The sequence below is a fragment of the Muscardinus avellanarius genome (genome assembly GCF_963383645.1).
Source record: "Muscardinus avellanarius genome assembly, chromosome: 9".
NCBI lineage: Eukaryota > Metazoa > Chordata > Mammalia > Rodentia > Gliridae > Muscardinus > Muscardinus avellanarius.
Window position 1 is genome coordinate 22,237,794 of NC_137795.1, and position 27,482 is coordinate 22,265,275.

The 27,482-nt window shown below is 40.3% G+C and overlaps 1 protein-coding gene across 2 annotated transcripts in view; it reads right to left on the reverse strand.

Moving 5' to 3' along the window:
• Nucleotides 1-19,884, reverse strand: part of AMPH (amphiphysin) — a gene marked incomplete at both ends in the record, with an annotated part of 304,580 nt that extends 284,696 nt beyond the window's left edge. For both annotated transcript variants that reach the window (XM_080701096.1, XM_080701095.1), the window contains one exon: nt 19,816-19,884. In XM_080701096.1, the coding sequence (XP_080557222.1) occupies nt 19,816-19,884 (69 nt within the window). The remainder of the gene's footprint in view (nt 1-19,815) is intronic.
• Nucleotides 19,885-27,482: the final 7,598 nt, after the last annotated feature.

Genomic DNA, 27,482 nt, shown 5'->3' on the forward strand with positions numbered 1-27,482 from the left:
AAGTAAAATGGAAAGAAAACTAAATATTTGGGGTACCCTCTGAGGAACATAATGTGGTGATGTTTGCTGCAGATCTGCCTCATGTGACAGTGGCCATCTTGGACTCTTTGTTTCAGCATCATTCATGATTGGCAGACCCTGCTCCACACATCCCCTGCTGCACAGGCTTTCAAGTTTATGTCCTCTATTCTGTAATCTACTGCTCATTGTGTATTGGCTATATTTTGATTTCAGGGAATATAAATCTGCCTCTCTGTTTGGTATATGGCTGAAGAAAGGTTAGATGTGATTCGAAACAAAAAAGGGGGGGATTGGAATTAAGGCAGTCAAAGGTAGCAAGGGCGGTGATGTTAAATTAAGACACCTAGGTTTCTTCCCTGTGGCCATGGGATCAGCCACCAGAGTGCTTGTGGTTTCCCACCAAAGGTTAACTTTATAGTTTAAAGTGTACCATGTTGGCCTATCCCGCGTCCTATTTACCTGCCCTGTCTACCTCTTAATGTCAGCAAGAGACAAATATATTTGCTTTGTCAAATATATTTTCATATATGTATGGAGCAGTGTGTTACTTTTTTAGATATTAAGCATTTTTACTGAAAAAAGGTATTATGTCTAAGTTAAAAGATTTCTATAAGGATTGTCTTAAATGTAAGAAAGTTCAATAAATAAAAGGAGATATTTATTGGTGTGAGGAGGGCTTAAGGGAGTTGCAAATGATTTGCAATAGATAAAAATTATTAAAGATTTTAAGTCATATTTAATGCATTTATTTTATGTTTAGAGCAATTATGTTTTCTTAAGACATTAATCTCCTCTTGGTAAAAGTTAGCAAAAATTCATCTAGAGAGCAAGAATATGGCATTTTTAATTTGAATAATTTTCTATGTTCTTCCTATTTAAGGCAATAAGGTTTTCTGTTCTTCGTGACATTTATGAAGAAGTTGTTTAAGAGGAAATTCTTTATGTTTTATCAAGATAATCTCTTATAGCGGGGCATGGTGGTGAACATTTGTAATCCCAGCATTTGAGAGGCTGAGACCGGAGAATCGTGGTTCTCAGGACAGCCTCAGCTACTTAGTGAGGCCCTCCGCAACTTAGTGAGACCCTGTTTCAAAATTTTTTAAAAAAGGGCAGGGGGTGTAGCTCGGAGATAGAATGTCCCTGGTTCCATCCCCAGCCCTGAAAGAAAAAAAAAAAAGAAAAAAAAGATAATCTCTTGTGTTTATAAGGCTTTTGAGGTACTTAGTATGTTGCATTTCAGCATATAAAAACTTATAAAGTTAGATATATGGGTTTCATATACATTCAGGGTAACCAATGAGTGATCTCTTTATGCAATGTGTATTTTATCTTACCCTTAAGCATATAAAATGGCTAAGGAGTGATTAAGCTTCTACCATCTATGTTTAGTGCCATTAAAATGTCCTTATCATTTAAGACCTGATTTATTTCTGTTTGCTTTGACTAAAAAAAAGTCTCATTATATTATTGTACAGAAAAAAATACAATTGCTCATCAGATAATGAACCTATTTGAGATTATTAGTAATGTCCCCTAAACTTATAAAAGGTCTAGAGTTATTCTTTGATTTTGTCAATGCTGTTAACTTACACAGACATATAATTATAGTTATCTTACTATGGATGATGAATTTCACTCAAAAGTAAATGCTAAGTTAATACATTTTAACTTTGTATAACTGTGATATTAATCATTACTGGCTTCTTTCTAAGTTAGATATACTTGTGTTTTTCAGGTAGCCTCTAAAATGCAAAGCTTAAGAAAATACTTTACCAAGTTGGTGTCTGCTAAACAACAACAATAAAAAAGTGTTAATAGTAATAACCTTTTTCAGGCTTTTATTTATGTAAAGCCAAATTTAAATGGGGATTTGCTTATGTCATCAAATACCATCAGAAGTATTATACAAACTATATTTGTTTTGTGCCTAATAATCTTGTTTTATACTTCCTTGTATATCTTTATAATTGTTGTCTGTTAATATTACAGGTGGACAACTTTAACAAAATAACCTAGACAATGTTTTACTAGACATTACCTAGAGAACAGGCTATAAAGCTGACCCTTATTTATTAAAAAAAGACTGCTGAAACTAACTAACCTTCTGGGTCCTCACCAACTGAGACTTGGAGAACAATCAGGAAATGGAAGTACTAAGAAGGAACAGCCAATATTCTGGTCCTAGCCCTCCAAGGTCAAATGGACCCAGAAGAAGACCTCACAAAGGTTCCTGTAACTCTGGTAAGTCATCTGACTTTTCAAAACAGGGGGATTATAAAGGCCCCAGGGATTGGGAGCCACCAGCACATGCTTACAAAAAGGAGAGTCACTGGACAGGAAGTGTCTGCTATACTTAAAAGGAAGCAAATGGTCAGCAAGACCATTACCCATCCTGGCAGATGGCACAACTGGTAGAGGAAAAGCCTCACAAATTCCCTAGGAGCCATACTGAGGAGCCTTGACTAACCTTAACAGAAAAAATGTTATAATTTGCCAGGAGTGGTGGTGCATGCTCATAATCCCAGCATTTGAGAGGCTGAGACCTGAGGATCATGGTTCGCAGACAGCTTCAGTTACTTGGTGAGGCCCTCCACAACTTAATGAGACCTTGTTTCAAAATAAAGAATAAAAAAATAGGGCAGGGTGTAGCTTGAAGATCGAATGTCCCTGGGTTCCATCCCCAAACCCTCAGAAAAATTTTTTATAATTTACGTTTGCTCAACATTGAGCTAACAACTTGAACACCCAGTAGGAAATCTTAACAAAAAACAAATGTGCTAATCTGGAATACAAAGTGAGAATTATATTCAGTGGAGTCCTTATAAGATGCTATGAAACTAAACCTGTCTCTCTTGAAGTTTTACAGGTCTAGTACCACCAGACACTTAAAAAAAAACAAAAAAAAATATAAGATGCTTGATAGACAGCTCTGCTAAATATATAAGAACAAGAGACAGTTGTACATAACCCTTATAATAAGCAAATTATTAGTACTAATGGACAGAGTAATAGTAGTCAATATGCTAAATTGTATGTTTATTTTTGTTTTGTTTTGTAGAATAAAGTATATTGCAATCAGCAGAGATTTGTCCCCGAGATGCCTGTAGGGAACAGCTAAATAACTAGATGTCTCCAGGAGGATGATCTAGGAAAATCATTCTCTAGATATGAACTAGCTGAGCATGCTAAAGTTGATGACAATCTTGAGAGCAAAAGTTATTGTATGCTAACAGACTAAAGAAAAGAGTAGTAATATATAAAAAAGAGGGGGGATTGTGAGACTATAATTAGATCTTTTCTGTCAAATGAATGGATTGACTTGGGCTCCTCAGGTCTCCCACCCCTCTGCTGCTCTGCAGAGAAGGTAGGAGCTCTCCAGGCATGGAGTCAGCCTGCAGCGAGTGACCACCTGTGCTGCCTGGACATTATCTTCTTGCTGTCTCACTCATTGATGCGTACTGGGTTGAACTTCAGGATGACTCAGACAACATTTGACTGACTTAAAAATGGTAATTCCACAGTTCAACTAATTTTTATAGAGATTCTACTATGAAAGGAATGCATAGTAATGATTACCTTTTTGTAACGCCTTCATAAGATGACAAATCAAATTATAGCAAATCATGCAAGTATAATCTATGTAACCTGTAGCTGAGTTTATCATTCAGGATTCTTCACTCCCCGAAAAGAACCCATGAGGTGATGATTTATCCATGCATGATGGACATAAGAAATGTTAATATAAACTTACACAGAAACACACATGCATTATTAAACAGATGGCTTATTCCACAACACCTTGTCCCTTATTCCTCAATAGCTAATCTCTCACATGTGAATACTGTTATGCACATATAAGCCAGGCATGGTGGCACACGCTTGTAATCTCAGCATTCCAGAGGCTGAGACCAGAGGATCCTGATTTGCAGACAACCTCAGCTACTTAGTGAGGCCTTCTGCAACTTGGTAAGACCCTGTTTCAAAATATATAATAAAAAATAGGGCTAGGGGTGTAGCTCGGAGATCAAATGGCCTTGGGTTCCATCCCCAGACCAGCAAATAAATAAATAAATAAATAAGCATATATAAACCTTTACTCTTGCCCAACCCCTAACATGATAATATGCTAATTTCACAAAAGTCAGAGAAAGAATTATACAGAAAGATTCTTTAAAACTATATGCTTGCAGGGCATGGTGGCGCATGCTTGTAATCCCCGCGCTTGGGAGGCAGAGACAGGAGGATCATGCTGGTTCGGAGCCAGCGTCGCTGGCTTAAGAGACCCTGTTTCCAAATGAAAAAAATATAAAATAGGTCTGGGAGTGTAGCTCTAAGGTAGAAGGGCTTCCAGGAACCCCAGTACCACCAAAAAACAAAAAAACAAAAAAACAAAAAACAAAACAAAAAAAAACTATATGCTTGAGTTGGGTAGAGTTCTTAGATAACAATACCAAAAACCCTATCCATAAAATTAAAAATTGATGAATCAGTCCTCATCCAAAAACGTTTGTGCCTCAAAGGACATCAGTAAGTAAAAAGCCTCAGAACAGATAAGAATTTTGCAAATCATATATCTGACAAGAGCTTGTATCAAAAATATATAAAGAATATTGACAACTTAATAATTAAAAGACACCCAATTTAAAATGGAAGGACCAGGATGGGATCAGGAGGGAAACATGGTAGGTGCTGTTTACACTTAATGTTTCTCTCACACTAAACCTCAATAATGATGTCTGATTACAATGCACCAATAAAAGTACATTAAAAAAATGTGCTTGCCCACTGGGAAGGAGAGAAGCAAGAGCACAGGAAGTCAAATCAACACAACATCACCAAGGACGCACACCCAAGGACACACATCCACAGCACACTGGCACCTGGCCTCATGCACACACAGTTAGGTCAGGAAGCTGACTGCATGGGTGAGGGGAAGGTAGGAAATGCACCTAGGATGATTATTTATTTATTTATTTATTTATTTATTTATTTATTTTGGTGGTACTGGGGTTTCTGGAAGCCCTTCTACCTCCGAGCTACCCTCCCAGACCTATTTTCATATTTTTATTTGGAAACAGGGTCTCGTAAGCCAGTGCGTCTGGCTTCGAACCTGCGCGATCCTCCTGTCTCCGCCTCCCAAGTGCAGGGATTACAAACGTGCGCCACCACGCCTAGCTAGGATGATTATTTAATGATCACTTGGGACAGACAAACTGGCATATAACATATCAACCTGGACAGGTCCTTAAAATTTAAACAGTTTAATGGCCGTATTCAAAGAAACTGCTTAAAGCAGTTAGTGTTATATATAAGGGTACCCTGCTCACTGGAGTCATGTTAAACATGTTTAAAAGTAGTGCTTCGCTGATTTAAATATTGCATCAAGGTCAAGGAGGGTTATAACCAAATAAATGTCACTGGATTTCTTAAGAGAGGAAGATGGGGGGGTAGAAGAAATCCAGAGGGATCAAATATTTAAATAAAAATACTCTGGTTACACATGACAGCCAAGTGAATGTGCTTATTTCCATCTCCTCTCAAAGAATAACTAGAAATGACAGTAAATGAATAAAAAGTTAGGAACACACAGGACAAGAATGGCACCAGTGGAGGATAAGAGAAGAGTTTGATACATTTTGTAGAAACAGAAAGTAGAATGGAGGAATGGAAATAAATCAGGTAGAGCAAATAAACTACCAAAAAAAAAAATGTGCCCATACAGGAGCAGGCAATGAGACAGCAGCCAGTTCTCACAAATACACGAAGGCTCGGGGCCAGGGCCATCAAGTTCTATAGGTGAGAATGAAGCTCAACACACCAACAGGGGACTGTTTAAAAGCCTGGAAATACACAGCAGTTGAGTTTTCGAGTCCCTGACCAACCCCAAGCCTGGCAAAGGAAGAGCCAGGATGACAGCTCCATAGCAGGTCTAGAAAAAATCACCCCACATTAAAACAAAATGGCAGAAGCTCCAAAAGAAGATGTCTCCAAGGCCAGAAAACAGAATGATTTCATTATCTGATATACAGAGCCTTGGATAATATTGACTGGAATTTAACAAATCCGATAAAGAAATAAGAAACAATTCTAAATCATTCATAGAAAAATAGGCACATTTTTAGCCAGGCATGGTGGTGCAAGTCTGTATTCCCAGTTACTTGAGAGGTTGAGACAAAGAGGATCACAGGTCAGCCACTTAGCAAGACCCTGTTTCAACATTACAAAAATTAAAAAGAGCTGGAGGTGTGGCCCAAAGGTAGACTGTCCCTGGGTTGAATCTTGAATCTCCAATACAGAGAGAGAGAGAGAGAGAGAGAGAGAGAGAGAGAGAGAGAGAGAGAGAGAAAGAAAGAGAAAGAAGAAGAAGAAGAAGAAGAAGAAGAAGAAGAAGAAGAAGAAGAAGAAGAGGAGGAGGAGGAGGAGGAGGAGGAGGAGGAGGAGGAGGAGGAGATGATGATAAGGAAAGGAAAAGAAAGGAAGCAAAATTTTAAAGTAACTCCAGGAAAAACAAATGTGGGGCCAGGCATGATGGCTCACACTATGGTCCCAGGTATTTGGGAGGCCAAGTAAATGTCACTGGAAAGGGGAATCACATGAGCCCATGAATTTAGGACCAACCTAGCCAACCCAGCAAGATCCCATGTTAAAAATCTAAAAACAGGACTTCCGGGAAGATGGCGACCGAGAAAAGCGGGGCTTAAGAGCCCCTCTAACAAACAATCTCCATTACCACAAAACCAGCGCCTTTCATAGCCAGAAAACACCATTACCAGAGAAACAAAAAAATCACCAGGCTCCAGAGAGAAAGCGGACTGAGAACAGAGCTCAGAGCCACAGAGGAGATACACCGGCCTCACGCCCGAGGACGTGGCAGTGGCGCTTTACTGCCGGCAGCAGCGGCAAGTTCACCGGACGTCTAGAGCAAGCCGAGGTGAGCCGCTTCAGAACAGCCAGGTGGGATTTCTTGGCGCAGGGAGCATCTAAAGCTCCCAGTGGCTGAGCTCAGCACATGCTGCAGGGACTCAGAGTGGAACTCAAAACCAAGAAGAAATAAGCCAGCCTCACGGCCGAGGGCATAGCAGCAGCGCCATATTGCCACAGGCAGAAGCAGCAGCGAATTCACCGAGTCCAGTACAGCTACATCTGCGAACTCAAGAACAGTGAGTCAAATTGAGGGCCCCAGAGGAGAAATTCCAGTACTGTACTCCCTGGGACTTGACCCAGTGGGGGAGTGGCGGTGGCAGAGATATCACACAATAGGAGAACTTGCAACCTGGCACCCCCCATAGTTTAAAGCAGCCTCTATCGACTCCCTGGGTCGGAGACTCTGTGATACAACCCAGTAAAGGAGTAGTGGGGTCTGAGATACTAAAGACTCAAGATCCAGAGCACCTTAAGTGAAGTCGTACTGACCCAAGGGAAGAACCCAGAGAAGGCACAAACTTCCGAAATCATGGGAAAGAGGAATAATACTGGAGCAATGAATGCCCACAACCCCACAACATCAGAACCCGATAAAACAGAAAATCAGAGATTTCTAGAAGATCAAATCAGGAAAATAACTGTAGAAATAATAGAGGTGCTTCGAAAAGAACTCAGAGAGGGCCAAAAAGAGATAAAGGATGCAATTAATGAAGTAAAGGCCTCAATTCAAAGCACAAACAACCGATTAGACCATATGGAGAACAGAATCTCGCTCTTAGAAGATGATCATTCCAAAAAATGAACGCATAGTTTCTAATCTAGAAAAAAATATCCGACAGCAGGAATCTGACATTGAAGAAATATGGGCCCATTTTAAGAGAGCTAACCTAAGAATAATTGGAATAGCAACGGTTTATATATCTGCCTTTAGAAAAGTACTACACTGTTTCAATTATTGTAGCTTTATATGGTTTGAAATCAGAAAATATATATCTTCTAGCTTTGTTCTTTTTCAAGATCGTTTTGGGTATCTAGAATCCATATTCCATATTAGGATAGATTTTTTTCTGAAAAATAAATATATAAATATATGATAGTTTCACCTAAAAAAATAGAAAAAAAATATTCTCTGGTAAGAAACAAAGCAAAACGAAATATTGAAATGTTATCTTTAAGTCATCAAAAGCTTGGTATCAGACAAATTAAACTGTTATGTGAGATTATCATTTTTCATTTTGGATAAAATGCTATATAATACTAGATGTCAACTAAGCCAAGCATGGGAAGGAGGGATGGGGAGAGAATGGGGTGGGGATCATGTGGGGGCTGACTGGGTATGTGTGCATGTATGTCTACAAAAGTTTGTATCCCACTATGATGTATGAATACAGTGCACCAATAAAAAATAAAAATTAAAAAAATCTAAAAACAAAAACAAAAAAAATGGCATGAACTTAATTCTCAGATAGGACTTCATTAATGTAAAACTGCCACTCATCACTGGCACCATTAGGAAAATATACAACCAAGTCACTAGGAGAAAATACAAAAAATGTCTGGGAGAAAATACAAAAAATGTCTAATGAATGATTCATGTCTTGAGTATACAGAGAACTTCTCAAAATCAAACAATCCAAATGAAACACATAGTCAAAAGACCTTAAGAAATATTTCACCAGATAAGATATCAAAATTATCAATAATTAGAGGAACAACATTTATCAGAAATAATAGCAAAGAAATTAAAAAGCTTAACATGAAAAAGAAGAACAAGAGAGGCAAGAGGACTGATGGGTAGGAGGAATAACAGACATGGTCTGTAACTCAGTCTGGGGGGATAGCTATGCATTTATCCATACACACAGAAACTTGTCAATTGAATACTTGGGATTTGTCCTCTTTTCAATAAAAACTGTACTTTAATCCTTTAAAATGTAATCTTCAGCAATGAATAAATTTTGTTATAATATACAATGTAAGAGAACTAAATCTTTAGGTTATCAAAGATGAAAGGACAAAGTAATAAAGAATTTTATAAAAATATTTCTAAGAAATTTTATGGTTCACAAAGTTGCCTTGGGGAAGAAAAACTGGAGGTTGAAAAGAAAGAGATGAGGCTTCTTTTTTTTATAATCAGTCCTTTATTAATATTTTATTTTTAAACTGCATGCATATTAATTTGATAAGAAAGTCTTAACCAAACATTAAATTATCAATTATTGGGCTTCAATTCAAAATGGTGACTGAGGGACACAGCACTTCTCAGTAGCTGAAACAAATAAAGTTCAACTATTTAGAAAGCAGTGTCTTAATCAACAAAATAAATACATACCAGGAACCAAAACAGATCCAGGTACCTCGGCGGAACCCTGAACTCGAAGAAGAAGAAGAACAAAGATCAGACACCAGACCTGCTGCAGATACAATCAGCACGCCCGCCGGCGGGCTGCCTGTGTGGCTGCCTGCCACCCCAAACGGCACTCCCGAGCCCTGACTGAAGTCACCACGGCAAGATAATCCGGGACTGAAAACGGACATAGGACCCCATCTTAAGCAGCGAGCAGCACCCACGTCAGAATTCTGTGTGCTCAACAGAGACTGGATCACAACAGCACGGGGACTCCCACGGAAGCCTGAACCAAGGAAGCCAGGTACCTGAGTGTGTCCAAGGAAAGTGCGGGTCCTAGCGTGCGCCCCAGCCCCAACCCCAGCACTGGCCCGGGGCATCTGTCCCACGCCTCAGAACCCAGCACTGTCCTCGCGCACCCTGTCTGCGCCCCAACCCCTGCTAGTAGTTAGTACCTGCGCCACTGCCACCCCTAAATCGGAGCCTACCTTGTGTGTCTAGCCCCTGCCCCCCCACTGGAGCCCAGGCACCCACCTTGCCAGAGGCCTGCCATCCAGGCGGCGAAAGCTTTGTGCACCCCTGAAATCTCCTCAGGGCCCCCCCAGCTTCTACGTCCCACGAGAGGGAAAGATCACTGCTGGACACCGCGCACTGCCTGTGCACCCGGACCCTTGTGCACCTATCCTGCATCCCTGGCCCACCGCTGGGAGTTTCTGCCTGCCCGGTAGCCTGATGCTTACTTCTAATAGAGAACACAGCTCAATACACTTTGGAAGAGCATAGCAGCAGCAATAGGCAGCTGCACCCACTCACACCTGGGTCCAATAATATCAGCGCACCCAGCCTGCACTCTCGGAATAGGCAGAGCTCTGGCAGTAAGTGTGGGCATCCAGGAACCGGCATCCCTTTGCCCAGGGTACATCTTGGGACCACACCGGCTAGCCCAGTTGGAATTTCCAGAGACACAGGAAAATCCATCGAGACACCATATCTGCAGAGGACCTCAGGGGGGGGTTCCAAGTATACTTTGGACATCCTCCACCCCTGCTGTAGGGAAGCACAGGCAGGAGTCTAGTGTGGTGAGGGCAGAGGTACTGACTACAGGTAGGATTTCGCAGAACCTGGGAATTGTACAGAATCTAATAACAGTAAAACCAGACATCCTGACACATAAACCCAAAGCAGTTAAAGGAAAGAAAGGTGTCCAAACACCCAGAGTGACCTAAGAAGATAAAAATAGAGTACAAAGAAAACTAAGAGACATTGGATTATATTCTGAAAGCTACCAAAGCAATCAGATACGCAAATATTATATGGACCTGACCCCATATTCATAAATAAGTAGGACTGTTTGTTTTACTTTTATTGTGGATGTTTTGTTTAGTTTTGCTTTTACAGTGCTTTTGTTTTGGTATGGTTATTGCTGTTTTATATTTTTTTCTTAACCCACCCTTATTTTATTTTAACTTGTTTTTTTATATAAATATTTGATAGTTTGCCTTATTTTCTGATTTCACACAGCTGCTAGTTTTATTTTATTCTTGTCCTTTTTTCCTCTTTCTTCCTCTTTCCTTCCTTTTTTCGTTCTCCTCCTTTGATTGGTTTTTCCTTTCTTTTTCTTGGATTACATAATATTCTTGGTATCCTGTGTGGATTTTTTTTTTGGTTTGTCTGCTCCTTTCATCACCCCTCTTTACAAACTTTCCCATACTAACCTACATACTCTTCTCCCCCAAAACTTTTCCCCATAATATACCTCCTTGTTTAATACTCAAAGTATTTCATATATCCATACTTACTCTACTAATGACAAGAGTCCTACTAGTTAACTCTCTCTCATTCTTAGCAAGATATTACCTTATCACACTTAAAGTCTTTCTCAACCTAAACATATCCTCTACCTAATCCGACTCCTTTACCCATCACCCCAGCTCCTCCCACATCACCTACCCTCAACACTGTAAAAGCTCTGCTGACTTGCTGATACCCCTAAACTCCTAATATTAAGGTTGGACTAAGCATGATACTCACGAACGATGGGTAGAAATCAGAAAAACAGGACAGAGAACGCTATAAATATAAGAACCAGGAATTATGAAGAGACAGCAGAAATCACAAAAACTGACCTTCTAGAAATGCAAGAAGGGGAGTTCAGAATCTTGATGTACAATATGATGAAATGATTTAAAACAAGTATACAGGAGGTTAAAGGTGAGTTAGAAACACTAAAAAAGAATCAGAAAGAGGTCTGGAATGAAATGAAAGAGGCAATAAGTGAAATGAAGACAGCAATAGAAAGAAATTCTGGAAGATTAGATGAAATGGAAAACAGAATATCAATATTAGAAGACAGTACATCCCAAACCGAAAACACAGTCAGCAATATACAGAAATCTCTACAGCAACAAAACCTAAACATCCAGCAAATATGGGATAATATGAAGTGTCCTAATTTATGGATAATAGGCATTGAAGAAGGGATAGAGGTACAGACCAAGGGCATCTGTAATATCTTCAAGGAAATAATCTCAGAGAATTTTCCAAATATTGAAAGAGACTTGGACCTTCATGTCCAGGAGGCATACAGAACTCCACTGAGACAGGACCAAAGAAAGACCACTCCATGCCATATAATAACCAAAATGACCAATATAGAGGCTAAGGAAGAAATCTTAAAAGCAGTGAGAACAAAAGGACGGGTAACATACAGAGGGAAAACAATAAGAATCACCCCAGACTATACAACCCAGGTCAGGAATGCTAGGAGAGACTGGTACGATGTGATTCAGACCCTGGAAGAAAATAACTTCCAACCAAAGCTCATCTATCCAGAAAAACTACTATTCAAGATCAATGGTGAAACAAAAGTCTTTCAGGATAAACAGAATCTCAAAAAATTCATGAATTCAAAGCCAACACTAGAGAAAATTCTTAAAGAAATAAACCATAAGGAAGAAAAAAGAAGCAGACTTCAGAATCAGAGAAGAGAGGAAGTTAATAAGTGGGCCATTTAAGTAAAGAAGAAAGATGGTCTCCAAAATAGACCACATCCTGGGACACAAAGAAAATACCAGCAAATTCAAAAAATGTAATATAATTCCTTGCATCTTTTCAGACCACAGCAGAATAAAAGTAGAAATCAACAACAAGAAACTCAAAAGAAAGTATTTAAATTCATGGAGAATGAATGATACACTATTGAATGATGAATGGGTAAGAGCAGAAATTAGGGAAGAAATAAAGAAATTTATGGAAACAAATGAAAACAGAGATACAACCTACCAAAATCTATGGGACACCATGAAGGCAGTATTAAGAGGAAAGTTTATTGCATTGAGTGCCCACATAAGAAGGACAGAGAACCACCAAGTAAAGAACCTAATGACACAACTCAAGGACCTAGAAATTCTGCAACAGTCTATCCCCAAAGCCAGCAGAAGGCAAGAAATCATTAACATTAGAGCAGAAATAAATGAAATAGAGAACAAAAAAACAATTCAAAGAATCAATAAAACAAAAAGTTGGTTCTTTGAAAAGATTAATAGAATTGATAAACCCCTGGCCAACCTAACCAAAAGAAAAAGAGAATCAACTCAAATTATCAAAATTAGAAATGAAAAAGGAGATATCACCACAGATAGTGAAGAAATTCAAAAGATTATCAGAAACTAATTTAGCCGGGCATGGTGGCGCACGCTTGTAATCCCCGCACTTGGGAGGCAGATACAGGAGGATCGCGCAGGTTCGAAGCCAGCTGTGCGCGCTGGCTTAGGAGACCCTGTTTCCAAATTTAAAAAATGTAAAAATAGGTCTGGGAGTGTAGCCCAGAGGTAGAAGGGCTTCCAGGAACCCCAGTACCACAAAAAAAATTTTAAAGAAAGAAACTACTTTAAAAATTTATACTCCAATAGACTTGAAAACCTAGAAGAAATTGATAGATTTCTAAGCACAGTTAACCTTCCTACACTCAGCCAAGAGGACATAGCAAGCCTAAACCAACCAATAACAACCAAAGAAATAGAAACGGCAATAAAAATTCTTCCACCAAAGAAAAGCCCAGGCCCAGATGGGTTCCCAGCTGAATTCTACAAAACCTTCAGTGAACAACTAATACCAATACTTCATAACATGTTCCGGGAAATTGAAAGAGATGAAACTCTCCCAAATTCCTTCTATGAGGCCAGTATCACATTAATCCCCAAACCAAATAAAGACACCTCAAGAAAGGAAAACTACAGACCAATATCCTTAATGAACATAGATGAAAAAATTCTAAACAAAATACTAGCTATACACATTCAAAACTCTATCAAGAGAATAACACATCATGACCAAGTCGGTTTCATCCCAGAAAAACAAGGCTGGTTCAACATACGCAAATCAATACATGTTATTCACCACATAAATAGAACCAAGAACAAAAACCACATCATCATAGCAATAGATGCTGAAAAAGCATTCGACAAAATCCAACACCCATTTATGTTAATAAACACTGCAAAAAATTGGGATAAAAGGAAAGTACTTCAACATCATTAAGGCAATATACTGTAAACCCTAAGCCAACATTATACTGAATGGGGAAAAACTGCAAGAATTTCCACTGAAGTCGGGAACAAGACAAGGATGCCCACTATCACCACACCTTTTCAATATAGTCCTTGAGACTCTTGCTGCAGCAATCAGACAAGAGAAGGAAATCAAAGGAATTCACATAGGAAGAGAGGAATTAAAATTATCCTTATTCGCAGATGATATGATCCTTTATCTGGAAGACCCAAAGAACTCAACCAAAAGACTTCTGGAGCTGATTGACAAATTCAGCAAAGTCGCAAGTTACAAAATCAACCTAAAGAAATCAGTGGCCTTTCTTTATGCCAACAACGAACCCACAATGAAAGAAACAAAGAAAACAATTCCATTCACTATAACCTCAAAACCAATAAAATACCTAGGAATCAACCTAACCCAAGATGTAAAAGACCTCTACAACAAAAACTATAAAACATTAAAGAAAGAAATTGAAGAAGACCTTGGAAGATGGAAAGATCTCCCATGCTCATGAATAGGCAGAATAAATATCATCAAAATGGCCATTCTGCCAAAACTGATCTATAGATTCAATGCAATTCCCATTAAAATACCAGCGACATTCTTCAGAGATCTAGAAAAATAAATCATGAACTTCATATGGAGAAAGAAAAGACCTAGAATAGCCAAAGCAATTCTCAACAATAAGAAACATGCAGGAGGCATTATAATCCCAGACTTCAAACTATACTATAGAGCAATAGTAGTAAAAACAGCATGGTACTGGCACAATAACAGATATACTGACCAGTGGATTAGAATAGAAGATACAGAAACAAATCCACACACCTTTAGTCAATTAATCTTTGACAAAGGGGCAAAACACATACGCTGGAGAAAAGACAGCCTTTTCAACAAGTGGTGCTGGGAGAACTGGCTAACCATTTGTAAAAAGATGAATCTAAACCCCTATATCTCACCAAACACAGGAATCAACTCAAGATGGATCAAAGACTTAGAAATTAGACCTGAGACTGTGAAGTTAGTAGAGGAGAGCATAGGTTCAACACTACAACATATTGGCACAGGCAGTAACTTTCTCAACAAAACCCCCAAAGCTCAGGAAATTAAAGCAAGAATAAACAAGTGGGATAACATCAAACTAAAAAGTTTCTTCTCATCAAAGGAAACTATCAATAACCTAAAGAGGAAGCCAACAGATTGGGAAAGGATCTTTACCAGCCACCATTCTGATAGGGGGCTAATATCCAGAATATACAAAGAGCTCAAAGGCTCTACACTAGCAAAACAAACAACCCAATCAAGAAATGGGCAAATGAACTAAGAGATACAAAGGGCCAATAGATACATGAAAAGATGTTCTTCATCACTGGCCATCAGGGAGATGCAAATCAAAACTACACTGAGATTCCATCTAACCCCAGTCAGAGTGGCAAGCATAAAGAAATTAAATAACAACAAATGCTGGCAAGGATGTGGGGAAAGAGGAACTCTTTTACACTGTTGGTGGGAATGCAAAATAGTTCAGCCACTATGAAGATCTGTGTGGAGATTCCTAAGAAAGGTGGGAATAGATCCACCATATGATCCAGCTATACCACTCCTGGGTATCTTTCCAAAGGGGTTGAATTCAGAGAAATACAGCAACCTATGCATACCTATGTTCATAGCAGCAATTTTTGTAATAGCCAAAATATGGAACCAACCCAGACCACCATCAACAGATGAATGGATAGCAAAACTGTGGGAAATACACACAATGGAATTCTATTCAGCCATAAAGAAGAACAAAATTATATCATTTGCAGAAGATGGAAAGCCCTGGAGAACATTATGTTAAGTGAGATCAACCAAGCACAGAAGGAGAAGGTACATATGTTTCCTCTAATATGCTCAAACTAGGAAACACAAAGGATACCAGTGGGACTTCAGATAATGGAGGGGAAATACCAGCAAAGTTTGAATGGAAAGATAGGAGAGGAGGAAAGCTTATCTTGATTAATGAGGGTCTACATCTGAACATGTGTAAAATTATGAATAAGACATGGTTAACCTGGACAACCACTGGTGGGAGGGGGGAAGGGAAAATGGGGGCGGGGGGAGAGGGCACCAAATATAGTTTAAATGTATACTATTTATGTTCAATAAAAAATGTTAAAAAATTATCAATTATTAAATATGTGCTTACTTGTATAAACATAGTATGGAGAACACCTTTTAGGGATGGTTCAGTGGCATCTTTCACTTTGCCAACCCCATGTCCACTCTTCCCTCTCTACTCTGATTTTCCTTCCTCTTCCACTATGATTCCACATGTTTCAAGGGATTTCTCCATTACATTTTAGCAACAACTTGTGGCCAGGGCCAGTCCAACTGATGGCCCTGGCCCCTGGTCATAAAGATTATTTTTTTCTTCCAGGAATAAGCATAAGGCTTGATTTGGACCAATGAGAGCCATACCAAAGAGTTCTGTGGAAATGCTAAAGAAAAAGACATGCTCTTGCCTGGAAATAATGGCACCCATCATGTTACCATGAGAGAAGAACTTGACCAAAAATGGGGCTGACAGGAGGCAGCTCACCGATAAGAGGTGGAGAGAAGACACCTGAGCCCTTTACTCCACAGTCCTGAAGTCTCTCTAGCCCTGCCCTTTTCATAATTACAAGAGGCAATGTCCTGTAATGGGAGCGCCAGGGACTGCTTGATTCCAAACTCTCGCTTTGTTGCCTACCAGCATTGTGAGCTCAGGCAAGCCACTAACCTCTTCTTCATCTGTAAAATATGGGTAATAATGGTTCCCTTCTCAAAGAACCAAATGAATTAATACACACAATAAAGACATATGCATATATTTATGTATGTCTAAGAATGTATTGTATATATACTAATATATTTAAAAATTCACTTGGATTACAAGTATAGGATCCTAATATATTGGCTTTTTTTATTATTGGCAATTCTTTTCTTCTTTAAGTCAGTCTGAATTTTCTGACACTTGGCAAGTGACAGGATCCTAACTTACTCAACTACCTAAAACAGTAACCATACAAAATCCAATCAATAGATTTAGACAGATATACACAAACATAACCCTTCTCTATTAGAAAAAAAAAAGTAAACAGAAAAGAAAGAAGAAATGTTCGCAACTTTAGGATCAATAAAGTTTTTCCCTTCCAGAAAACAAGATAGATATGCTATGGAAAAGAGACAAAGATATGAACACACAATTCATGAACTAAAAAAATAGTTGATTCAATAAAGTTTTGTTTTTTAAAAATCAAACAAATGAAATAATCCAGGAACTAATATTTTCCAAGAGCATACCTAATGATAATTTTAAATTTTATTGTCCAAAGTTGGCAAATGTCTCATGGACTTCTAGTGAGAATAGAAATTGGTACAACCTTTTTGGAAGGCAATCTAACTGTAATAAAAAGTATGTACACCTTTGATACAATAATTCTCTAGAAATTTATCTAAGAAGATAATGAAGGGTGTGTACAGATATTCTCACTATGAGTTTGCTTACTGACTTGTATTTATACACAGAAGGATTTTGAAAAAATATCCAAACAGGGATACATTAAAACCCATACATTCCAATACTATTCAATCACTTTAAATGCTGATGTAAGATGTGTGCATGTATAGAAAGCTCTTCATGATTATCAAGTCAAATAAGTTACCAAACCATATGGTATACGTCTGTTTTACCTGCATAAATATTTACATATACACATGGAAGATGTACAAGGGTATATACATCAAATGATAAAGACATCTCTGAGATGTCAAATTTTACAATTCCTAATTTATTATTATTGGATTTTTTCCTGCTTATATGTATATTTTGTTCTTTCTCCAATGAACCATGACTGATTTTCAATATTAAAAAAGTATTTTAAATTCATAAAAAGCCATTAATCACCTCTAAGAATAATGTTGGTCATGCATTTGGAGCCAAAATGCATGCAAACTATTAGGTGGGGGAGAGGTGATGAGAGAGTCAAGGATGTGGGCTCTTTTTAGGAAAATCTGCACAGAAAACCAAGGAGCAAAGGACCTCGAGAATATACGTGGCATATATTACTGGAGAAGAAGCTGAGGAAGCAGAAGAGAGGGAGATGTCTAATGAAGCCCCACAGCATCATACTGTGCATTCTCCAGCAGGTTCCATTTGGCCTTCAGGGGGCTGCTCCTCTTCCGTGGTGCCAACCATGCCCCAGTGCTACACAGGCTCAAAACGGGCAAAACTTACCCAGGGATGGAAACCCTATGCTCAGCCTCGTGGTGTCTACAGCCCTGTTCTCGATGCAACAGGCACAGTTCATCAGCAGCTATACCCAGGGGAGAAACTGGGCTTCTGGAAGCCCCACAAGAAGGGTCTATTAAACCCCACGCTCACAGGAGAATGAACACCACCCACGAAATACACAATTCCAATACACACTTGACCTTAATCAGGAGAAAAGTGAGTTTTCAACAATTCATACAGGCTCGAATGCTCTGGAAGAGAGATTACATTTTCTTTTCATTTATTTCAGGCATATTAACAGCTGGTGACCTAGATTAAGAAATCATTTAATATGTGAAAAGGCAGACCATATCACTAAATTCCTTCACAGATGGAAAGTGGATTCAGTGAAAAGCTTCAGACCAAAGATTCAAGTAATTACTCGGAATGGGGGGCGGTAATGACTCGGGGATGACATGAAGTATGTTAAAATGATGGCAAAATCTGGCCCAAATCTCAAGGCCAGCAGCTGGACCCCTGGCTGCTTTCCAGACAAGTAGCCAGGGACTGGAAGGGGATGGGAAGCCTTGCTAATTCTGCTGCTGAGGGAGTGGAAAAGGAAGATCCTAGGAGTCAGAATGAGCTTGGGTAGATATTAAAAGAAATTCAATCCTCTTACTGCATTGAGTGTGCACGTGTGCAGAGAGGGAGAGCCTGCCACGGCCACCACTCCTGAGGACCGCAAAGGGAGCCGGTGCCTTCAGCCCAGCTCCTGAGGGCGGCTGGAACTAGGGCGGCCTGAGCGGGGGTCTGAAGAGGGAAATCCACCGCCACAGCGAGAAACACACAAATCTGACTACTAAAAGATGAAAATGTCACTTTGTACCCCAAAGATGAAAACACTACCGGGAGCAAGAGAGCACAGTTCAACTGATACAATCATGAGGCTCATTAGCCAGCGTTCATTTGTTACTACAATGTGCAAGCTACAATTTTTTAAATATGTCCTTTGCTCAGGACACAGACGCAGACCTTGGGGCTGTCAGATGCGGCCGGCAGGGAAGTGAGGCGAGGGAGCGAGCGCCTGCCCACTGCCCTCCAGCTGCCCCCGCTGCGCTTGCTAGGGACCTGGTTTCAAGCGTGTGTATCCCTGGGGAAGAATTAACTCCTACAGCCAATTTACTGAAGGGCTTGCAAAATAACAGGGACCCCAACTAATGGAATATGCTTTTTTCTTATTAAATCAAATAAAGCATCCCTTATGTGCAGAAATATGCAGGGAAGAACTATTTAGGTTCAGATCACGTTTATTTGACCTTCTGGAGAAGGGCATTGGCATCAAAGGGAGCCCAAACACTTAAGAGGGGGGAAAGTGTATTTTCTGTTTTGAACTCCAGGATTCACACGACAGCACTGAATAAAGGTGTTAGCTGTTTGCGATCAAGTCCTATTGGTCCAGACAGGTTATTTTGGTGGCTTCTCTGCTACATCGTTCCTTTCTACCGCGCTCAAATAGCAGCCAAATCCCGGGAGGGAGGGAGGGAGGGAGGGAGGAGGGCTGCGGCAGTCTCCCGCCCCACCTGCGCCGCGGCCCGGAGGGCTGGAGCCCGGCTGGGGACGGCGAGCCCGCCCGCCCCGCACCTGCGCCGGCCCCGCCGGCCCGGGGAGGGAGGCGGCGCCCGGCGGGCTCGGCCGGGAGGTGCGGCCCCCGGCGCCCCCGCCCGCCCCCGCCGCTGACCTTCTCCTGCGCGCGGTTGAGTCGCTTCTGCACGTTCTTGGCGAAGATGCCGGTCTTGATGTCGGCCATGGCTGCGGGTCTGGGAGCGGAGAGGAGCCGAGAGCGGCGGGGCTGGCGGAGGAGCGGGAGGAGCAGGAGCGGCGGGAGGGGGAGAAGCGGCGAGAGGAGGAGGAGGAGGAGCGGCGGGAGGAGGAGGAGCGGCGGGAGGAGGAGGAGCGGCGGGAGGAGGAGGAGCGGCGGGAGGAGGAGGAGCGGGAGAGCTGGGGAGGGAGGGGCGCGCGGCTCACCCGCTTAAAGCCGCAGAGCCGAGCGGGATGCTCTAGCGCAGAGGAACTGCGGAGGGGTAGAAGAGAGGGGAGAAGCCTAAATGTGCACACAGTGTCCACAATCATGGAAGAGGTGGTTCGAGGCCAAAGGGAAGGAGACCACGCAGCAACCCCAGTGCCCTGAAGCCGCTCAGGGGCTCCTTTATAACGGCACTTAGGTTGGGGACTAGTTAAAGGACCCAGGTTCTTTCCAGCAAAAAGAAAAGAAAAAAAAAAAAAAAAAAAGAGGGATAACCCTAGGGCTGTGGAAGCCTGTGCAGTTGTAGCTGGTTTGCAGTTGATGGCTGGCTGCTTTCCGGGCTCCCCGGAGCACTCAGGCCAGAAGACACCCTCATCCACCCTTGGTGTTGGAGAAGGACGAGGAGTTTAACTGCCCTCGGGAGGCTCACAGCAGTCAGGGGTGATGACTGGAAAACTAGCTAAGTCACTACAGGACTTAAAACTGCAACGGAAACGGGGCAGGGACCATGGTTGACACTTGTTTAAATCTAGGACTTGTCAGGCATGATGGCAACATTCTCTTGTAATCCCAGTAGTTGGAAAACTGAGACAGGAGGGTCACAGGTTCAAGGCCAGACTCACTCAGCAACTTAACAGGAGCCTGCTTCAAAATAAAAGGGGAGGAGGAGCTGGAGTGTAGCTCCAAAGTAGAATGTTCCTGGTTTCAATCCACAGCACCACGGGGTCGGAGGAGATTAAGACTTGAAGAGTAGGGAGGTCATGTGGAGAGTTTGCTTCTACTGACAGGGGCTGTGCCTTGCTCAGTAGGAACAAGTTCAGTAGGAATTTTGGAAATTCCTGCTCTGTGCAGAAACCCTGGTATCGTTGATGCCCAAGAAATGGTGCCTGGAACAATCAAGTTCTGTTGACCTAGACTTTCTGACTGGTTACTTCCTTGCAAACCTTCCAGCACCAGCCGCTTTAACAGGCTTGCAGTCTTCAGTGTGCTTGGCATAAAGCAAAAGTGACAGGGGCAAACTTTTCCTAGACCTCCCCAGAGCTCTTGGAAGCTCTGACCAATAGGCAAACTTCATGTTCAGTTCCACTTGGAGCAAGAGGAGAGGAAGGCACGTGCCCAGAAAGCACGTGCATCAGGCAGAGGTGAGTTCCAGCAAGCATCCCAGAACCCTCAGAGGGTTCTACTACCTTGGTAGCCCCGCTGAGCTCCCCTAGAATTCACTCACATATAGGTTGTGGTCACCTGTGTTCTAGAATGACGCTGTGGCCTGCCTGAAGCAATAAGGATGCAGTGGAAGGGACTCTGTGCCACTTCCAGGTCTCAGTCTTGAGGAGCCAAGCAGGTTTTGCCTTCTGGGAAGCCCTGTACTATCCTATACTAAAAATTCAGCTGCTGTTTCAAAATAAAAAGGCTGGAGGTATACCTTGGGAGTAGAATCTCCCTGGGTTGAATCCACAGTACCATAAATAAGGGGGAAAAAAAAGAAGGAAAGGAAGGAAGGAAGGACAGAAGAACAAGAGAGAGAGAGAGAGAGAGAGAGAGAGAGAGAGAGAGAGAGAGAGAGAGAAGAGAGAAACACCTCTCCCATGTAGTGAGGGAGAGGTTCTGAAGTTACTTTGAAAGGGAAGGAAGCCCAGATATCCCAGCCTACAGAAGACTTTCTGGCTGAATGCAGCCAGACAAATTTCCATCAGCAAGACCAGCAGAGGGATCAGTTGGGTGATGAGAGGAACCTCCCAGCTGGTCAATGCCCAGAGTGCAGAATAGAGGGCATACAAAATAGTAGTGTCTAAGTCACTAATCATGGCAATAGTTTGTCATAAAACAGTCTAACTTTAATACCTAGTTTTATTTCTCTAGGATGACTATCTTTCCCAGTGTCCCTAGGAATGAAGGGATTCCCAAGACCCAGGACTTTCTGTGCTGAAATTGGAAAGTTCTGAAACCAGGATGAGTGATCACCCACTTCCAAGATCCCAGGTAAACAGAAGTTTATGTCAGGGAAAAGTCCACAGAAACTTGATTCCTCTCACTGGTCAACACTCAATAGGAAGGAATGCTTAGAAAGCAGGCATTTGCCAGGTGTGGTGGTGCATGCTTATATCCCAATACTTGGGAGGCTAAGACAGGAGGATCACGCAGGTTCAAAGCCAGCCTCAGTTACTTAGTGAGTCTCTGAGCAACTTAGTGAGACCCTGTTTCCAAATTAAATATATAATAGGTCTGGGAGTATAGCCTGGAGGTAGTTCTATCCCCAGTAACACACACACACACACACACACACACACACACACACACACACACACACACAAGAAACCAGGAATTTGAGTCAATTCACTCTAGTGGAAAACCTCAGAACCTTACCTGTGCCTTGGGATTCTGACTATGAGGATACAAGTCTCAAAATGCTGGTCTACTCTAGAATGTTCTGAAGCTTTATACTCTAGAATGTTCTGACGCTTATCAGTACATGGTCACCATTATGAGACCCAGAGCCACCTCTGCCCTGGCACTGGGCCTACTATAGCTCCCTCTGAAGATATCAATTAATTCATTCTCTCTCTCTCTCTCTCTCTCTCTCTCTCTCTCTCTCTCTGCAAGTATCTTTTGAAATAAAATTATAAATGTTTTACTTTTCTTTTTATTCACATGTCCAAATCTAGTTCTGTAACATGAATAAAAATAGGAAGGAGCCTTGTCATTTCTTGATAATTCTCTTTTCAAGGCATGCTGAGCATATTAAAAAGTTGTTTTGTGCAAACAGTTATCAAATCATCTCACTCCAACTGAGTGGGACACAGTGTCCCTTCAGGTTGCCCTATGGCTTGTTTGACCTACTCTAGAATCTTAACTCAGCATTTTAGCTCACATGGTAGGTGCTCAATAAATATTTGTTGAAATTCATTCATGGCACTAATTCACAAGCATCCATCATGTCAGGCATGGTGCTGTGGATGAGAAATACTCCTAAAATGCTGGACTTCTTGAATTCTTTCCCAGTACCTCTTTCAAAACCAAAACCTGGCATGCCGGAGATACTAACAGAGCAGATGAATCTAACTTGCCAATCATGATTATGCAGGTAAATAAGACTCCTGAAACATGTACCAAAGTGTAGCTTGGCACATCTTTATTTCCTCACATAATTTTGCAATAATGCTACTGAGACAGGAGTGAAGGGTTGGGGGCCAGGGGAAACTGCAATGATTTTAAACATTTTTATGCCATACAGTGGCAACTTTTACATACAAAATCTTATGTGGGACAAAATTATATTAGTTAGATGGTTATCTGTGGTTGCAGAGAGTGTTGGGTGCCCAGTGGTCACCCACTAAATTACTCCTTTACTCCTATGGCTTTCTCTAAGGGACCACAGAACTCTACTACAACAGGTGGAATGGCACAGCACAGGAGAATCTTAGAAGTTTGGTCTGAATCTAAAGTGGTAAGAACCTGTCTTCAAGGAGTAGTCTTCATTGTCCAATACCACTGGACATGCCAACCATTTACTTCCTTTCTTCCCTTCCCTTCTTTTCCCTTCCCTTCTCTCTTCTTCTTCACCTTCTCCTTCTCCTTCTTCTTTTCCCTTCTCTTCCCTTCCCTTCTCTTCTCTTCTCTTCTCTTCTCTTTTCTTTTCTTTACTTCTCTTCTCTTCTCTTCTCTTCTCTTCTCTTCTCTTCTCTCTCTCTCTCTCTCTCTCCCTCCCTCCCTCCCTCCCTCCCTCTCTGCTGGGTATTGAACCCAGGGCCTTGTGCATGCTAGTCAAGTGCTCTACCACCAAGCCATGCACCTAGCCCTGCCCAGTGTTTCTTAATTTCTTGTGCTTCGTCCATATTGGTTATCTATCATTCTCAGTCAAGAACAAATATAACCCATTTAGTTCATCCATACTTTATTATTTATGAAAAGTAACTTCAATTCTCTCCAATTTATAGGACAAGCCTAGTTACCAAATTATATTTAGTATTTCTTAGGTAGGATCCACCAAAGGCAACAGCTTTAATTCCAGCTCTTCATCCATGAAAAGCAGAATTCTGGAGCCAATTTTTACTTCTGATTCATCTTTTTTTTTTCTAAATTGCATTTCAACTTGGTTGATGAATCAAAATGTGTATTGTGACAGGTTTTCATGACTGAAATAGGCACAGAATTTCTACTGTATTGTTACAGAATTAACTTTCCACCTATTTTAATGGCATAGAAGTTTAGCCTTTCCTATCTTTCTTTCTTACTATCTTATCAGTCCTTGGGAAAGAAGATGTCTAGATCTACTTCTTTTATTTAACTTTTTATTGTTGCATTGTATTCATGCATTTTAATGGGATGCAAGATGGTAGAAACATACATGCACACATCACACAATTAGCCCTTAACCAGTTCCCACCCCATTCCCTACCCCTCCTTCTTTGTATAGAGTTCCTCCCCAGATTTTGCATATTAGGAATAGCATCTAATTTCTTATTTTTTTGTGAATTTTAATCTCACTTACATAATGTCCCCAAGTTCCATCCATTTCTCTGTAAATGAAGTAATTATGTTTTTCTTTATGGCTGAGTAAGATTCCATTGTGTATATATCCCATAGTTTTATAATCCATTCATCTGTTGATGAACATCTTGGCTGGTTCTATAGTTTAGCAATGGTGAATTGTCCATCTATGAACATAAAAAAGCATGCATTAGTTTGGTAGTTTGGATTTCTTTCTTTTGGGTAGATACCAAGGAATGTTATTATTGGATCATATTGTAAGTTCTTTTGCATTCTTATGAGGATCCTCTATACTGTTTTCCGAAGTGATTGCACTAATATGCAATCCCACCAATAATGTATTAGAGTTTCCACTTCTCCATAACCTTACCAGCATTTCTTGTTGCTTGTGTTTTGAATGATTACCATTCTGATTGAAGTTAGGTAGAATCTCTGGGTAGTTTTGATTTGCATCTCTCTGACTGCTAATGATGTTGAGCATTTTTTCATGCATTTATTGACCGTTTGAATTTCTTCCTTTGTGAAGTGTCTATTTAGTTCACTTGCCCATTTTTTGATTGGGTTTTTTTTTAGTGCTAAGTTTCTTGAGTTATCTTTATATTCTAGATTATCTTATATTATTATCTTATATTATCTATATTATCTTTATATTCTAGATATTAGCCCTCTATTGAAGAAGTAGTTGGCAAAAATCTTCTCCCAATCTGTTGTCTCTCAATTGAGGTTCTTGATAGTTTCCTTTGCTGTACAGAAGCTCTTCAGTTTAATGCAATCCAACATATTGATTTACCTTTTAGTTTCTTGTGCCTTTGGGGTCTTGTTGAGAATTTTTTTATCTGTGCTTATGCATCGCAGTGTTGTACCTATGCCCTCTTTAAGGAGCCTCAAGGTCCCTAGTCTAATTTCCAAGTCTTTAATCCATATTGAATTGACTCTTGTGCAGGATAAGAAAGTGGAGCTTGTTTCCATTTTTCTACATATGGTTAACCAGTTTTGCCAACACCATTTGTTGAACAATCTTTATTTCAGTGTATAGTTTCTGCCCCTTTGTCCAAAATTAATTGGCTATAATTGTGTAGCTTTGTTTCTGAGTCTTCTCTTATGCTCCACTGATCACTGTATCTGTTTTTGTGCTAGCACCATGCTGTTTTTATTACTGTGTCTTTGTAGTATAGTTTAAAGTTAGGTGTTGTAAATCCTTCTGCATGGTTTTTGTTGCTGAGAACTGCTTGAGCTATTCTGGGATTTTGTTCCAAATGAATTTAAGGACTGATTTCTCTATGTTTGTGAGGAATGATCTTGGTAATTTAATGGGTATTGCATTAAATCTGTAGATCACTTTTAGAAGTATGGCCATTTGGATGATATTTATTTTGCCTATCCATGAACATGGAAGATCTATCTTCTAAAGTTTAGAATATGATCACTCCAAAAATGAATGCATAGTATATAACTTAGAAAAAAAATTCAGCAGCATGAATGGGACATTGAAGACATATGGGCCCATTTTAAAAGAGCTAACCTAAGAATAATTGGCAGAGAAGAGAGAAAAGAAGGTGAGACCAAAGAGATCAATAATCTTTTCAAATAAGTAATATCAGAAAATTTTCCAAACATAAGAGCAAGAGGTCAATACACAGGTACAGGAAACTTATAGAACTCCCTTTATACAAGATCAGAGAAAAGGTTCCCCACACCACATAATAGTCAAACTGACAAATGTAGAAGCCAAGGAGTGAATCTTAAAGCAAACCAAAACAAAAGACCAAGTGATATTCAGAGACAAACCAATTAGAATCATTCCAGACTTCCCAAACCAAGTTGTGAAAGACAAATGGGCCTGGAGTAGCATATTCTAAACTCTAAAAGAAAACAACTTACAACCAAAACTTTTCTACCCAGATAAACTATCTCTCAAATTAGACAGGGAAATAAAATCTTCCATGACAAACAGAAGCTGAAGGAATTTGTCTTTCAAACTAGCACTAGAGAAAATACTCAAAGAGATTAACTGCAAAGAAGTAAGTAATACATGCCAGAACCAGAGACACAAGAATTTCCATCCAGCAAACAACTAAGTCTCAAACAAACACAACCTCAAACAGAAGTTGAATCTCAATATGTTAAGAATTAAAAATCATCTCTCATTAATCACAATGAATGTAAATGGCCTCAACTCCCCAATAAAAAGACATAAAGTGGCAAAATGTATTAAAATCCAGAATCCATCTATCTGCTGCCTGCAAAAAACACACCTTACAAGTAAAGATAGTAACAAGCTTAAGGTAAAGGGCTGCAGCAAGGTAATTCATGCCAATGGAACTCAAAGACAAGCAGGAGTAGCAACTATGATATCAAGCAAGTTAGACTTCAAGCCCAAGCTTATTAGAAGAGACAAAGAAGGTCATTTTTACTGGTAAATGGAACAATCCACCAAGAGGAAATAATGATAGTCAACATTTATGTGCCAAACATAGATATAGCTACCTTCATAAAACAAACTCTTTGTGACATTAAGTCACACATAAATCCCAATACAATAATACTGGGAGACTTCAATACTCCTCTCACACCATTAGATAGATCTTCTAGACAAAAGATCAGTAAAGAGGCCTCAGACCTAAAGAACACCATCAACTAAATGGACCTGTTAGACACGTATAGAATATTCCGCCCAACTACAGCAGAATTCACATTTTTCTCAGCTGATCATGTAACCTTCTCCAAAATAGATCACATCGTGGGACACAAAGTGAGCACTAGCAAATTCAAAAAATGTGACATACTTCCCTGTGTCTTTTCAGACCATAATGGAATGAAATTAGAAATCAACTATAAAAAAAACCCAGAGAAACCACATAAACATGTGGAAACTGAACACCACACTTCTAAAT